This window comes from Saimiri boliviensis, chromosome 1 (genome assembly GCF_048565385.1).
Source record: "Saimiri boliviensis isolate mSaiBol1 chromosome 1, mSaiBol1.pri, whole genome shotgun sequence".
In the NCBI taxonomy this organism is placed as follows: domain Eukaryota; kingdom Metazoa; phylum Chordata; class Mammalia; order Primates; family Cebidae; genus Saimiri; species Saimiri boliviensis.
The window spans coordinates 82,451,378-82,467,993 of NC_133449.1; the positions used below are offsets into that span (position 1 = coordinate 82,451,378).

General features: G+C 36.5%; 1 protein-coding gene across 10 annotated transcripts in view; it reads left to right on the forward strand.

Moving 5' to 3' along the window:
* Positions 1-16,616, forward strand: part of CCDC88A (coiled-coil domain containing 88A) — a 122,578-nt gene that overhangs the window by 23,645 nt on the left and 82,317 nt on the right. For all 10 annotated transcript variants that reach the window (XM_010333586.2, XM_010333587.3, XM_074399966.1 and 7 more), the window contains exons 3-5: positions 4,444-4,552; positions 12,552-12,621; positions 15,295-15,353. In XM_010333586.2, the coding sequence (XP_010331888.1) occupies positions 4,444-4,552; positions 12,552-12,621; positions 15,295-15,353 (238 nt within the window). The remainder of the gene's footprint in view (positions 1-4,443; positions 4,553-12,551; positions 12,622-15,294; positions 15,354-16,616) is intronic.

Consider the following 16,616-nt stretch of genomic DNA (forward strand, 5'->3'; position numbering starts at 1 on the left):
CTACACATTGGGGTCCGCTGGGGGGAAATGGGGGAGGAACGGGGGGCGGGGAAGTGGGAAGAGATAGCATTGGGAGAAATGACAGATACAGATGAGGGGAAGGAAGGCAGCAAACCACACTGCCATGTGTGTACCTATGCAACAATCTTGCATGTTCTTCACATGTACCCCAAAACCTAAAATGCAATAAAAAAAAAGTGAAAAAAAATCTAAAAAGAAAAAAAAAGGCTATTAGAGCAAATAAATTTATTTAGAAAGATGAAGAACACAGGTGAATAAAAACATATTTGTAAAATTAGCAATGAACAATATAAAATGAAATAAAAAAGAAATTGTATTTTACGAAGTTAAAAAAAAAAAGTTAGCTGGGCATGGTGGTGCACATCTGTAGTTCCTACTACTTGGGAGACTAAGAAGGATTGCTTGAGCTTACAAGTTCAAGGCTGCAGTAAGCTATGATCATGGCACTGTTCCTGAGCCTGGGCAACAGAGGGAGACTCTGTCTTCAAAATAAATAAATAAATAAATAAATAAATTATAATACTGGATTAAAGTTCAGCACCCATTTCAGACGTTAAATAGAAATGAAAGGGAACTTAGCCTGATAGATGGTACCTATCAGAAAATTACAGTAAACATGCATTAATGGTGAAACATTAAATGTCATTCTGTTAGAGTACAACAAAATAAGGATATCTCTTGTCTCTATTTCTATTTGCTAATGCAATAAGTAAAGAAATAGAAATATAGTGCAAGATTGGAAAGGTAGAAATAAAGTGTCATTTACTGATGATGTTTTTGTTTTTTTTTTAACCTAGAAAAACCAAGAATGTAGCTGTGTAAACTTAAGTTTTGAAAGGTGGTTAATTAGAAATTTAGCATTCAAAAACTTTGTAGTTTCGGCTGGACACATTGGCTCACACTTTGGGAGGCCAAGATAGGTGTATCACTTGAGGTCAGGAGGCCAATATAGTGAAGTCCCATTTCTACTAAAAACACAAAAACATTAGCTGGGCATGGTGGCATGTGCCTGTAGTCCCAGCTACTCTGGAGGCTGAGACATGAGAATCACCTGAACCTGGAAGGCAGAGGTTGCAGTGAATTGAAATTATGCCACTGCATTCCAGCCTGGGCGACAGAGTGAGGCTCTGTCTCAAAAACAGCAAAAAACAAAACTCTGTAGTTTTCCTGTTGTACAATAGAACCAGTAGACAATGCAATAGAAAAAAAAAATCCATTTCACAAAAGCAACAAAAACTTTCTTACCCAAGTAAGTTAAAAAATCTTCAATATATAAGACTTTTGTGGGGAAATTATAAAATTTTACTGATGGAAATTACTTGCCAGTTTTTAATCAAATTGATGTATCAATAAATCCCAACAAGGTTTCTCATAGAACCTTATAAATATCCTAAAATGATAGAAAAGAGCACTATGTTTGATTAACGAAGACAGTGTAGAAAAAACAGCAAAGGAAAGGGGCTTAGTAGAACTCAGATCATAATAGGATAAATTTGAAAAAACAATTTAGTGAGGGCGTCTTGCCCTAGTATACATCAAAATGTAATGAACTATAGTTGTTAAGATAGTGCTGTTGCCATGGGAATATATAGATAGACCAGTGAAACACACTAGAGAACACAGAAACAAGCCAGGCCTATGTATTAATAGGATGCATTGAGAAGAACACAGCATCTCTTCTGTGTTTTTCCTGTTAAGGATATATAACCTGAACTTAATTATGAGTCAACACAGTCTTATCAGACAAACCCAGTTGAAAGTAATTCTATGAAGTAAGTGGCCTATAACCCTTCTAAAGTGTCTGGTTCATATATGTCAACAAAAGACTGAGAATCCTCTAGCCTGAAAGAGATTAAAATTGCACTCCAGCCTGGGTAATGAGAGCGAAACTCCTTCTCAAAAAAAAAAAAAAAAAAAAAAAAAAAAAAAAAAAAAAAAAATTGCAGTTCAGGCTAGCAAATGCTAAGTGTGATTTTCAACTGGATCTATTTTCTGTAAAGGACATCCATTCATTATTGGGACGAATAGGGAAACGGGAATGGATTCTTAACATTGGACTATGTAGTAATGTATGTTTAATATTGCCCCATAGATCATTTAGTCTCTGTTTATTCATTTCAACTTTTTTTGTTCTCTCCATGCTTCTTTGGATTATTTTTATTGTAATGTCTTCAAATTCACTAATTGTTTGCTATACAGTGTCTAATTCATTGTTAAGCTTGTGCAGTGAATTTTTCATTTCAGTTAGTTGTATTTTGCCGCTTTAGAAGTCCCATTTGAGTTTTGAAAATATAATTTACATTTCTTTCTACTTAATGTTCATATTTTTCTTTAAATCTTTTAGTAGGTTTATAATAGCTGTTTTAAAGTCCTTGTCTGTTATTTCCATGATCTTTTTCATTTCTTGGTCTGTTTCTGTTTACTGTTTCCATTTTCTTTTCTGGTTATGGATCACATTTTTCTCATCTTTTGAGTCTATTAATTTTTTATTGTATGGAGGACATTGTAATGATTACATTTTGGAGTATCTGGACCTTGTCCTTTTAGAATGACAAACTTTGTTTTGGCAGTTTGTCAAGTTACTTGCAATCAGTGTGATCCTTTCAAGGCTTGTTTTGTTGGTGGTGGGGTTCTTGAATAGCTTTTGCTCAGCTACTGATTTAGTCCTCCTAAGACCAATGACTCTTCTGCAGTCTCTGCTGTTTGGTCAGGATGTTCATTAAGGTCTCTACTCCACTCTGCTTGCCAGAACTCAAATTTCTCTCTGTACATTGTGAGCTTTGAGAATTGTTTAGCTTACAGCTTTCTTATATTTGATCTCTGCTTAGTCCTGTGGAGTTATAGGGTATGCATACACAGTTTAATATTCAGCCAAAATCTTGTTGGTTTTTTTTGTTTTGTTTTCGAGATAAGGTCTCACCATATTGCCCAGGCTGGTCTTGAATTCTTGGCCTTAGGCATTCCTCCTGCCTTAGCTTCCCAAAGTGCTGGGATTACAGGCATGAGCCACCACATCTATGCCTGTGCAAGGCCAAAGGCAAAATCTTAAAGGCAGATTTTTGGAGCTCTTTGTTAGTGTAGCTTCCTTTTCACTGATACTCTTTTCTGAATGTGTCAGTCAGTTCGGCATCCATGAACTCCAGCACTATCTTCTCTAGTTCAACAAGACTTGGGCTACCCATTTTCCTGTACCTCATTCTGGAAAGCACCTCACTGCCTTACTAGAGAGAACCCAGTCTTGCAGACCTGCTGTTCAGTCAGCAAACAGTTTTTTCATGCTTTGTCCAGTTTTCTAGTTTTTTTTTTATGGTGAGAAGGCATCTTCCTCCTTTTTGTAATAGCTACTTCTTCCTACTTATTAATAGCTTAGTTTGATTGCATTATTTTCTGAGCTCTAGTCCCTTGAGCAATCTAACTGTAAATGGTTGAATTGATCCAAGGTTGGGGATTAAGAATATGGGGGTGGGGTCAAAGGACAAAAGATCAAGATATTGGGAGTGGTGGCAAACAAATAGTTGAAGCAGTGGTTCTCAGTATGGATGGAGGATGCTTTTGAGGGTCCCTAGGGTCTTCCCACTACTAACTACATGTGAGGATGAAATGTCTTCATATACTTGAACCAAAATACTAAACAATGGATTAAATGCAGAAGCAAAGTTAAGAATCTGTTTTGCAAAAGTTAAACTACACATTAAAGAGATGCAGAAATAGTAAAGCAATACCACTCAGTTTTCTAAGTTCTTCTTGTTTGGTTTTTGTTAGCCTGTAATGGTTTTATTATTTTGTTACAGTGAGTTAGTAAATAAATAACTTTGAAATTTTCTTTCTTTTTTTTTTTTTTTTTTGGGATGGATTCTCGCTCTGTACCCCAGGCCGGAGTGCAGTGGCTCGATCTTGGCTGACTGCAACCTCCGCCTCCTGGGTTCCAGCGTTTCTCCTGCCTCAGCTTCCCAAGTAGCTGTGGCAGGGACTACAGGTGCCTGCCACCACACCCAGCTAATTTTTGTATTTTTAATAGAGAGGGGTTTCATCATGTTGGCCAGGATGGTCTTGAACTCCTGACCTCAGGTGATCCACCCACTTCAGCCTCCCAAAGCTCTAGGATTACAGGCATGAGCCACCATTCCCTACCTCCATCTTTATTTCTAACACAATAAATATTTACTATAGCCCACAAAATAAAAAATTGTTTGGAGTTATCAATTAAGATTATAAAGGGGTCTTGAGACTTAAAAGTTTGAGAATTACTGAAATAAAACACCATAGAGTCTAATCTGTTTAGGGAAGGAACTGAAGGATTAGGAGTGTAATGGACTGTGTAAAAAGAAAACAGATTAAAGAATGAGGTGTTTCTATTCAGTTTGTATTTTGGGTGGGTGTCAATTTCTTTTATTTTAAAGTATTTTTTTTTATTTCTTACAGTAATCCTAAATTGGAGAGTCAGAGAGTAAACAAAAAAGTCAATAATGATGCCTCCCTTAGAATGCATAATCTATCCATTTTGGTGAGACAGATAAAATTTTACTACCAGGTAAGTGCCCTTTTTAAAAATCTGGGGTTTTAATACTACTTACATTTTTGTATTATTTAGTATCAATCATCTAACAAATATTTAAGTGTTTATTGTATGCCAGATTCTGATCTATTTGCTAACATTAGAGTAGGAAATAAGATAGTTTATTTCTTTTTTTTTTTTTTTTTCTTTGAGACGGAGTTTTGCTCTTGTTACCCAGGCTGGAGTGCAATGGCGCGATCTCGGCTCACCGCAACCTCCGCCTCCTGGGCTCAGGCAATTCTCCTGCCTCAGCCTCCTAAGTAGCTGGGATTACAGGCATGCACCACCACGCCCAGCTAGTTTTTTGTATTTTTAGTAGAGACTGGGTTTCACCATGTTGACCAGGATGGTCTCGATCTTTCGACCTCGTGATCCACCCGCCTCGGCCTCCCAAAGTGCTGGGATTACAGGCTTGAGCCACCGCGCCCGGCCGATAGTTTATTTCTTATGAATGTTAAGGGCTTAAGTAAGCACTTAATAATTTTCTAATATTACAAATTGTTGCTGTATTTTATCTGTTTTAAAAATCAATTCCCAGTTTCCTGAGAACCTGCATAGCGTAATATTTTGTTGTTAGCTTTCTTGAATTGTGCCTTTGAAAAGTGTATTTCCATTTTTTGCAAAATATCTAAATTGGATGCATATTTTAGTTTTCAAATATGAACATTGTTGAGGCTTTCAGTATACCTCTAAGAATTGCTATATCTGCATTGCATAAATTTTGGTATGATGTGTTTTAAAAGATGATTATTTCTGTGCATTTTCTTATTTCTGCTATGATTTATTTCACGTATAAGTTACTTAGACGTATGCTTTTAAATTTTTGAACATGGTATTTTTTAGGTAACCTTTTGGTGGTTTTCTTTTGGTCAAAGAATGTGGTTTGTATTATACTGATTCTTTGATATTTTTTAAGAATTACTTAGCTTGGTCTAGTATGTTGTCAGTTTTCTTTAAAGTTCTGTGTGTGCTTGAAAAAGATACTTATTTTCCAATTGTTTGGGTGCAGAGTGATAGCAACCTTGTTTGCTAATTGTGTTGTTCAAATCTTTTATTAGCCTTATTGATTTGTCTTTTGAGCCATTAGTTACTGAGAAAGAGGATTTGAACTATGCCATATAATAATGAATTTATCAAATTTTATTTTATAGACTTTGAAACTGTTAATAGGTGCAAATGAATTTAAAATTGCCTGTAATCCCAGCACTTTGGGAAGCCAGGGCAAGCATATCATGAGGTCAAGAGATCGAGACCATCCTGGCCAACGTTGTGAAACCCCGTCTCTACTAAAAATACAAAAATTAGCTGGGCGTGGTAGCACACGCCTATAGCCCCAGCTACTCAGGAGGCTGAGGCAGGTGAATTGCTTGAACCTGGGAGGAAGAGATTGCAGTGAGCTAAGATTACACCTCTGTACTCCAGACTGGCGACAGCGCAGGACTCCGTAACATCCCTCCCCTCAAAAAAATTTTTAAATCATCCTGAAGAATTTGATTATTTATCAGTAATTGTTTCTTTTCCTATTTTTTTTTTTCTTTTTCTTTTTTTGAGATGGAGCCTCACTCTGTCACCCAGGCTGGATTACAATAGTGTGATCTCATCTCACTGCAACCATCACCGCCTGGGTTCAAGTGATTCTCCTACCTCAGACTCCTGAGTAGCTGGGACTATATGCACGCACCACCACGTCCAGCTAATTTTTATGTTTTTAGTAGAGATGGGGTTTCACCATGTTGGCCAGGCTGGTCTCAAATTCCTGACCTCAGGTGATCCACCTCCCAAAGTGCTGGGATTATAGGCATGAGCCACTGTGCCCGGTCTATCAATAATTATTTCTACATGTTTTTCCTTTCTACTGGCTTAAAATTTTTTCATTCTTCCTATTTTTACAGAGGTGACTTTTGAAATTATACATTTTATACTGAAAGATAGGAAAGGCCAAAATTAATATCTTTACCCTTTTATGGAATAGTACTATGACTTTAGATGTTTTAATTCTGGTCATTCTCTTTTATGACTTTTAAGCTCTTCTTGTCTTGTATTTTAGGGCTTTTTCTTTACAAATTAAATATTGAGAAGTACTGTTAAATAAAAAACAGTTTCTTTATTATTATTATTTTTTTGAGATGGAGTCACGCTCTGTTGGCCAGGTTGGAGGCAGTGGCACGACCTCAGCTCACTGTAACTTCCATCTCCTGGGTTCCACCAATTCTCCTGCCTCAGCCTCCTAAGTAGCTGGGATTACAGGTGCCCACTACCACACTTGGCTAATTCTTTTGTATTTTTAGTAGAGGCTGGGTTTCACCATGTTGGCCAGGCTGCTCTGGAACTCCTAACCTGGTATGATCCACCCACCTCAGTCTCCCAAAGTGCTAGGATTACAAGTGTGAGCCACTATGCCCAGCCCTGTTTCTTTCGATCAAGCTGCATGTTTTTCTTTGAGAATGTTTGTCTGAAAATGCCTTTATTTTACTCTTGTTTTTGAAAGATAGTTTTTTGTTTGTTTATTTTTAAAATAGAGATAGAAGGCTGGGTGCAGTGGCTCACACCTGTAATCCCAGTAGTTTGGGAGGCCAAGGTATGCAGACATAAATAAAAAAATTAAATAAATAAAATAGAGACAGAGTCTCACTATGTTGCCTAGGCTGGTCTTGAACCTAGGATTGCAGGCATGAGCCACCGTGCCCAGCTAAGCTGTCTTTTTTCTCTGCTAGCTGCTTTTAGTATTTACTCTTCTAATATTTCTCTTTTCTATTCTAATCCTATATAGTTCACATATTTCTATTGATATATATTAGACTTTGTTACTCTGTTTCTTGCTTATTAAACTTTTATTTATTAAGCTTGTGCCACATTCCAAGTCTTGTTTTCAGAACTCTCTAATCTACTAATTTGCTCCTTATTTGTGTCAAATCTTCTGTTTAACACATCTGTTGATGATATCTTTCATTCTGGAAGTTTTATTTGGTTCTTTGTACATTGCCTTTTCATTTTGTTCATTAATCATTTTCTTAACTCTTTCCTTTATTTCTTCAGATATTTAAATTTTCTCTATTTTAGATTTCGTATCTGATAATTCAAAAATCTGAAATATGTACAGATCTGAATCTGTTCTTTGTTTTCTGCTTGCTATTTCTTGTGGTGGTGATAGTAGTGGTGGCCGTGGTGGGGGTGGCAGTGATGTGTGTGTTTTAATTGTGAGCTCATTTTTTGGGGTGGGACTTTGTAGGAATTCTTTGTGTTCAAGTCATGGATTCGTTTCCTTTTGTGCAACCAACCCTGAACCACCTTTATTTTAAGCAAGTTTGGCAGGGGTGCAGTGGCTCATGCCTGTAATCCCAGCACTTTGTGAGGCCAAGATGGGTGGATCACTTGAGGTCTGGAGTTCCAAACCAGCCTGGCCAACATGGTGAAACCCTGCCTCTACTAAAAATACAAAAATGAAATGAGCTGGGTATGGTAGTGCATGCCTGTAGCCCCAGCAACTTGGGAGGCTGAGACACAAGAATTGCTTGAATCTGGGAGGTAGAAGGTACAGTGAGCAGAGATCATGCAACTACACTTCAGCCTGAGCGACAGAGCGAGACTCTGTCTAAAAAATATATATATTTAAGCAAGTTTATGTGAAATATGTATATATATTTAAGCAAGTTTATATAGAAGCAATATTGTTGAGTGTAGAAAATTAGAAAAAAGATAATATAGTTTCAGTGCCAGGAAATTACCACTGTTATCACCTAAATATATATACTTCTGGATTTTTTTTCTTTTTTGAGACAGAGTCTCACTTTGTCACCCAGGCTGGAGTGCAGTGGTGCAATCTCAGCTCACTGCAACATCTGCCTCCACCTGGATTTTGTTTTCCTTTATGTGTTTATAAATTACATATTTATTTGTTTACATTTTTTATTGATTGATTGAAACAAGGTCTCACTTCGTTGCCTAGGCTAAGATGCAGTGGTGCAGTCACAGCTCATTGTAGCCCAAGACCTCCTGGGCTCAGGCGGTCATCCCACCTCAGGCTCTCAAGTAGCTGGGACTACATGTGCGTGTCACTATGCTGTATTTATTTATTTTTTGAGATGGGGTCGGGTATTGTTGCCCATGCTGGAATGCAGTAACACAGTCATAGCTCATAGCTCACTGCAGTCTTGAACACCATTACATTCACAACAACCAATATTTTAAATTGTCTTCAGAAATGGGTCAGACATTTTATATATATAGTTAATTGGCTTACTGAAATAATTTTTTATTCTCTTTATATCAGAGAGGATCTGGTTTAATATATGACACATTGCCAAGTTAATATGTCCAAATCAATGGAGTTCTCATCAGCACTTCTATTACCCTGTCTTAGAAAAATCAGATTTTGGGGGAAAGGCTGTATAGAACCATTAAATTTTTTGTATGTCATATGCCCCTGAGAAGATGTAATTAAGATGAAATATTTTAGTACTTTTTTTTTTGAGATGAAGCCTCACTGTGTCACCCAGGCTAGAGTGCAGTAGCGCTATCTTGACTCCCTGCAACCTCTGCCTCCTGGGTTCAAGTGATTCTTCTGCCTCTGGCTTCTGAGTAGCTGGGATTACTGGCGCCCGCCACCACACCTGGCTAATTTTTTGTATTTTTAGTAGAGATGGGGTTTCGCCATGTTGGCCAGGCTGCTCTTGAACTCCTCAACGTAGATGATCCTCCCACCTCAGCCTCTGAAAATGCTGGGATTATAGGTGTGAGCCACTGTGCCTGGCCATTTTAGTACATTTGATTGTTCTGACTCATAAAGGGGAAGGTGAATTTGGGTAAGTTAAAATTCAAAAGTGTATGTTTCAAAAAAATTTTTTTTATACATTGGTAGGCATCAAGGTCATCTTGTAAAGATGATTCCCAGGGAGAAAAGCAATTTGACAGAATACCCTCAAATGATTGTTGGGGGTTATTTCATTTTATCTTTTTAGTAATGATAGGTAAATTTAAAGGTCAGTATGCTTTTTTTTTTTTCATTTTTATGATTTAGAATCTGTAAAAGCTCAGTACAAATTCTAATGTTGTTCACATTTTCCCTCTCCCATTTCTTGAATGCCAAACATTCTACCTGGTACTGGGGCTGCTTTGGTGCATAGGACATACCATGTCCCTATTTTCATGGAACTATGGTGCTAGGAGAGGAATAATAGGCAAGTAAAAAGCTAAATAATTTCTATTATGATAAGTAATATAAGACCAATGAAGTAGTAATATGAGAGGTCATGAGAGAGATAAGTGATAACATTAGATTATCAGAAAGTTCATCAAACATATACTTCATTATGGTTAAGTGGCAGTTCAGACCTTTTCAAATAATCACTTGATCCATAGCAAAAAAGGAAAAAAAAAAAAAAAAAAATCTGGCTGGGCAAGGTGGCCTATGCCTGTAATCCCAGCATTTTGGGAGGCAGAGGCAGGAGATTGTTTGAGTCCAGAAGTTCAAGACTGGCTTGGGCAACATAGTGAGACCTTGTCTCTACAAAAAATAAAAAATAAAAACAAATGAGGCAGGTGGATCACTTGAGCCTGGGAGGTTGAGGCTGCAATGAGCTGTGATTGTAACCAATGCACTCCCACCTGGGTGACTAGAATAAGACCCTGTCTCAAAAAAAAAAAAAAAAAAAAACCAACCTGCAATGACAGTCCTTATAATTTTGCTTCAAGGCAAGGAAACTAAAAATTCAAATGAAGTGGTCAGGCACAGTGGCTCATGCTTGGAATCCCTGCACTTTGGGAGGCTGAGGCAGGTGGATTACAAGGTTGAGTTCAAGACTCGTCTGGATAAGTTGGTGAAACCCTGTCTCTACTAAAAATGCCAAAAAAATTTATCTGGGTGTGGTAGTGGGCGCCTGTAATCCCAGCTATTTGGGAGGCTGAGGCAGAGAATTACTTGCACCTGGGAGGCAGAGGTTATGGTGAGCTAATATCGAGCCACTGCACTCCAGCCAGGGTGACAGAGCGAGACTCTTGTCTCAAAAAAAAAAAAAAAAAAAAAAAAAATTGAAGTGGAAATTTATTCCTTTAAGTCAATTTAGCTGTTACACACATAGCTATAGCATATTCTCTCTGAAGATAACTTGCTTTTAACTGGAACACTAATTCATTAAATATCCAAACTCTATATCATTCATGGAGTAAGTGATTTTAGCAATTTTTGATATTTGTTATTCTAACATGATGCATATATCAAGTAAGTACTTTTCTTTAAATGCAGTCATATTTTGGCAATAGTTTTTTAAAGAGCTAATACGCCAAGGAAATTTTTGAAACTTTCTTGGATGTATCTATAAAGAATTATAGCTAAGAGATGAATTCTAATTAGCATCTGGTGTCATGCCACCCACTGACCATCGGTAAGTGCTCTTAATGGATCTAGAATTAGAAATTTTTAAAAAGCAGTATAATTTAATTTTTCAGCTATTTTTCAAGGTTATTTGCTTTATTATCATAATACCAAGTTAAATAAAGGATTCAAAAAGAGTTGAATACTTTCAAAAACTTATTCCTCAGTAACTAGTTGTATCTGAACAGGTCAATTTATAAAGAATCTGTCATAGTTATTCCTTAATATTGCAAAGATTCAGTAATTATCACATGGCATCTATCTATCCTGTAGTCTAATTCATCCCAGACCCTTTGCGTATCATCAGTGTCAGTGGTTGTAATGACAGACACAATGTATTTCTTTATTTCTTCAGGGAAGAGTTGGTATAAACAGAAGGTGCATACTTTATGTATTACCTAAATTGAAGAATTTGAAAGCATTCAGTTCTTTCTGAATCCCCTTATACCTTCAGAATCTACATACATTCTTACCACTAAACTTTTACAGAAATTAAACATCTGTTATAGAAGAGAGAAATAATGGTTCACTGAGGAGGAACTGACTTTCATGAAATGATCATTAGATAGCATTTTTAATTAAGCAATTAGGTTTTTTAATTTTAATATCAATTGACATTTAAAAAATATAGCTCTCTCATTATATTAAAAATATGGCCAGGTGCAGTGGCTCATGCCTGTAATCCCAACACTTTGGGATGTAGAGGTGGGTGGATCACTTGAGTTCAAGAGTTCAAGACCAACCTGGGCAACATGGTGAAACCCTGTATCTACTAAAAATACAAAATTTAGCCAGGCATGGTGTTAGACACCTGTGGTCACAGTTACTCGGGAGGCTGAGACAGGAGAATGGCTTGAATCTGGGAGGCGGAGGTTGCAGTGAGTTGAGATCACACCATTTCACTCCAGCCTGGGTGACAGAGTGAGACTCCATCTCAAGAAAATTTTTAAAAACCACATATATATATATACATACATGTCACTGTACACATATGTATATATACACACATACACACATATATATGTGTGTATATATACATATGTGTACAGTGACAGTAATCATAAATTTGTATGATGTATTTTTAGTTTCCTCAGCAAGAACTAACGAGAACAAAAAGCACACATGCTCCAACTTTTATTGAGGAATGTTTCTTAATTTTGCTTGATCTTTTATTGAGGATGTTTCTTATATTTCTAGCACCTAAAACTTCAGATTTCCAAATAATAAATATTAGATCATTTTGACTTGGATGCTTTAATTTGGAGACTCCCGTCTGATATTTTTAAAACTTTATTATTGTTTGTATGTGTGTAGAGATGAAGGTCTAACTATGTTGCCCAGCCTGGTCTCAAGTGATCCTCCTACCCTGGTCTTCCAAAGTGTTAGGATTACAGGTGTGAGCCATTGCACCCAGCCTGATGTATTATTAACTTAAGCCTATCTGGTATTATAATTTAAGACCATATGTAACTTTTTTCATATATGTTTGTTTTAATTGCAGTATAGCACACCTACAGAAGAATGTACAAATCATAAGTTACAGCTTGATGAATAATTACCTAGTTAGCATTATCCATATAACAAGTATTGGATATCTTTTCACAGGAGACTTTGCAGCAATTAATCATGATGTCGTTGCCAAATGTCTTAATCATTGGCAAAAATCCCTTTTCTGGTAAGTATTAAAATTAACATAATGTGATAGTAATGTCTTATCTTTGTGTAATACTGTGGTGTTTATTTTTTACTAAGAGCTTGCTTACTTACATTAACTCACTAGATTTTTTTACAACTGTAGAAGTTGGAGGTCATGTTCCATTTTATAGAAAGAGACAAGCTTAGGATGTTTTTAAGTTGTAGGTAAGATCGGAGATAAATTTTACATTAAATTCAGTTTTTTTTCTACTATACCAAACAGATACTTTTCTGTGATGATTTTTAGTGTCTCATTATAGAGAAGTATAGAAGATGATATAGTTATAAACTTAAAGGAATATTACCTTAGAAAAGAAATGATTTTGAAATAATTTCCAGATTTCTATTCATACAGTATCTAACATTGCCAAAATTGTTGAATCTTAAGTTTTTCTGATTGATATAATTTACTTATTTATTTACTTATTTATTTTGGAGGTGCAGTTTTGCTCTCGTTGCCCAGGCTAGAGTGCAATGGCAGGATCTCGGCTCACTGCAACCTCCACCTCCAAGGTTCCAGTGATTCTCCTGCCTCAGCCTCCCAAGTAGCTGGAACTGCAGGCATGGCCACCATGCCCAGCTAATTTCTGTATTTTTAGTAGAGGCAGGTTTTTACCATGTTGGCCAGACTGGTCTCGAACTCCTGACCTCAGGTGATGTTCCTGCCTCGGCCTCCCAAAGTGCTGGGATTACCGGCCTGAGCCACCACACCTGGTCTGATATGTTTTAGTTTATATTAAACTTCTTCTGAATGGAAAGAAAAGAGGCAGTTTCCTTCTTTTTTCTTTTTCTTTCTTTCTTTCTTTCTTTCTTTTTTTTTTTTTTTTTTTTGAGACAAGAGTCTCGCTCTGTTGCCCAGGCTGGAGTGCAGTGGCATGATCTCCACTCACTGCAGTCTTCCTCTCCCGGGTTCCAGCAATTCTCCTGCCTCAGCCTCCTGAATAGCCGGGACTACAGGCACATGCCACCACACCTGCCTAATTTTTGTATTTTTAATAGAGACAGGGTTTCACCATGTTGGCCAGGATGGTCTCGATCTCCTGACCTCATGATCTGCCTGCCTTGGCCTCCCAGAGTGCTAGGATTACAGGTCTGAGCCACCACGCCCAGCCGAGGCAGTTTCTTAGATCATTTAAATTTTTTCTTCAAAATATTCTGCCCTTTCCCAGATTTTAAATGTGATATTTTAGAATTGTAATTTTTGAACAGTTGGGGAAATTAACAGCTACCTAACAGTTTCATCAGTGGACTTATCTTTACAGGTTATCCAAATTGTGTTTTCTTCTGCTCATACCTCCTCTCAGTCAAAACAAAACCAAATAAAAACTTAAATCGAGTAGCTATTTTTATAGAAGAAACTATTAATTAGATGGGGTGAATTAAGAGCTTAGATAGTTTTTAGAGATACCCTGGGATTTGATTATATAAATTTAAAAATGAAAAAAAAATCTCATATAGGATGGAGTTGTTTTCCATCCTATATGCATTTGGTAAGTACCTACCAAGTTACAGGGACCAGGAGTGGAAATAGTCTATGTTCTGAAGGCTCTTCTGGTTCGGTGAGGGATGCACAGATTATGTGGAAATCATGTAAAAGTTAGCATGAAGTAGAAATATGTACCAGATGTTCTGGCATATAAAATATGGAGCCATTAATTATTCTTAAAGTTGGCATATAAGTGAGGGTTGGGGACCATTGATGATTGGGTCAGGGAAGACTACACAGAAATGATAAGAACTATGCCTAGGATTGTGATTAGCAAGCAGTTCTCTAGCGGGATGAGGAGGTTGGGGAAGGAGTACAGGCAGAGGGAGCAGTATTAGTCAAGGCAGAGGAGTGTGTATATATGCATACTTAAGAGGAATGGTGATTAATGTGGCTCAGTGTAGCTAGAAAGTAGGTTGTTTCATTGAGAGTAGAAGGAAATGTCTGATAAGAAGATTGGGACTTTTTCATAGACAGATTTGCCTAGTGGTAAAAACCTGGCCCAAAGATGTGATTTTTTTTTTTCCAGCTGAATATTTTAAGAAAATCTTAGTTGAATGCTTTTGGATAGGGAATATTCTCTCCATTTATGCTATAGGGTGTTAGCTTTTACCTGGCTTGTTATATATATTTATTTGAACAACCTCACTGTAACAGACATTTAAGATTCTGATCTTCATGAACATGCGCAGTGGAAAATGATTTAAATTTGATAGGAAGATGAATCATAAGATCTGTGTTTTAACTAAGAAAATGCTAATAGGCCTAAGAGGAGCCAGACCTATTAGGAGCCATTTTGGCTGCCTTTGTGGCATGTCCCTATATCAACCTGACTTGGTAGGTTCTTGATTTGTTAGTCTGGTATAGTACAATCATTTATGGAAAAGGAGTAGATTCATAGTTAGCATACTTATTGCACAGAGCCTTGAAACCTCTTTATCCACTAGCCCTTCGAAATTGATATGATATCCTTGCCCATTTCTTCTGCTGTTACCACCTTGTACGTGCATAGAGCTGGTGTTTTAAATTCTCCACTATATGTGCTTAGACTGAATACTTCAGTCAGTCAAGTTACTATGCATAAATACCTCTAGAAGTGATTCTCCAAGTATAAGAGAGTTGAAAATACAGCAAAATGTCGTCCTTAATAAATTGTTTCTGTTTTAGAACAAGGCACAGAAGAAGTTAAAAAACTGCTTTTACTTTTATTGGGTTGTGCAGTTCAGGTAAGTTAAAATACTTTTTCATATTTTCACTTTAACAACCTCTTTATATCTTTTTATTAGGCTTTAGCTTCTGAAAGACTTATGGATGGACCATTGGTTTTCAAAGTCCTTGTTAGGAAATTTTCAATAACTATATAACCTCCTAACAAGATTACGTTGAAGAAAAGCACTTACTTTATTTCAGAATTTAGTTATATTATCATAGTCATATCATTTAAAATATTTAATTACTCTTTTCCTTATTTTGAGGCTTATCATGACCCTAAGTTTTTGAGTTTTTTTCCAGAGGTGCCGTTAGAAACCTCTCCCAAAACATCCTTATGATTTATGTTGTACTTGTGTATGTTTTAGAAGGGAAGGAAGAAGAGAAAGGAAGGGAGGAGGAAGAATTTATTTAAAAGAAAAAGTAAAAAAGGGGGCACAATTTGTGAAAAGGGTTTTAGGAGTCTTGGTTATTATTATATTGCTCTTTGATCAATAACTATAATGATAGCTGTGATTTGTTGAATGCTTTCTTTGTGTCAGATATTATGCCTTATGTAGATTTTCTCATAATATCTTTTTTCAGGTAAGGAGTTTGGGTAGGGTAGTATTTAAGTTGTCATCCAAATTAGGACACTTGTGAAAGTCAAAGAAGGTACTGTTAATAATTATAGTGGGCTGGGCATGGTGGCTCATGCTTGTAATCCCAGCACTTTGAGAGGTTAAGATGAGAGGATCACTTGAGGCCAGGAGTTTGAGACCAATTTAGGCAACACAATGAAATCTCATTTCTGTTTTAAGTACATATAATAATTATGGTGGAATGGCATGTGTAAACTGGAACTGTCTCAGGCAAACCAGGATGACCATTCTAAGTTAAAATTTAGGTCATGTTGCTAGTAGGCCAAAGAACTGAGATTCAACTCTGGTTGGACTTCAGAATCTATTATACTGTGTTGATTTTTCATTTCAGCCATTTTTGGATGAATTATTACAGTGTTATTTTAAACTGTTACTTCTTCGTGGAATGTTGTTATAAACAAATAAATAATATGTTACTAGTAATTTTTTTACATACATATAACAGAAATTATATATCCCAGAGAATATTGCCTTTTAGAGCTGACTACTTAGGAGGTATAATTATATAAATAATATATGTTATTAAAATTTCATGCTGTGTAATGTAGAGGTGTTCACTTAACAATTGAATAAATATTAAGTTGAATATGATGTTTGTAGTCTTCTAATTTGGTTATTAGATCCTGAGTTAGAAACACA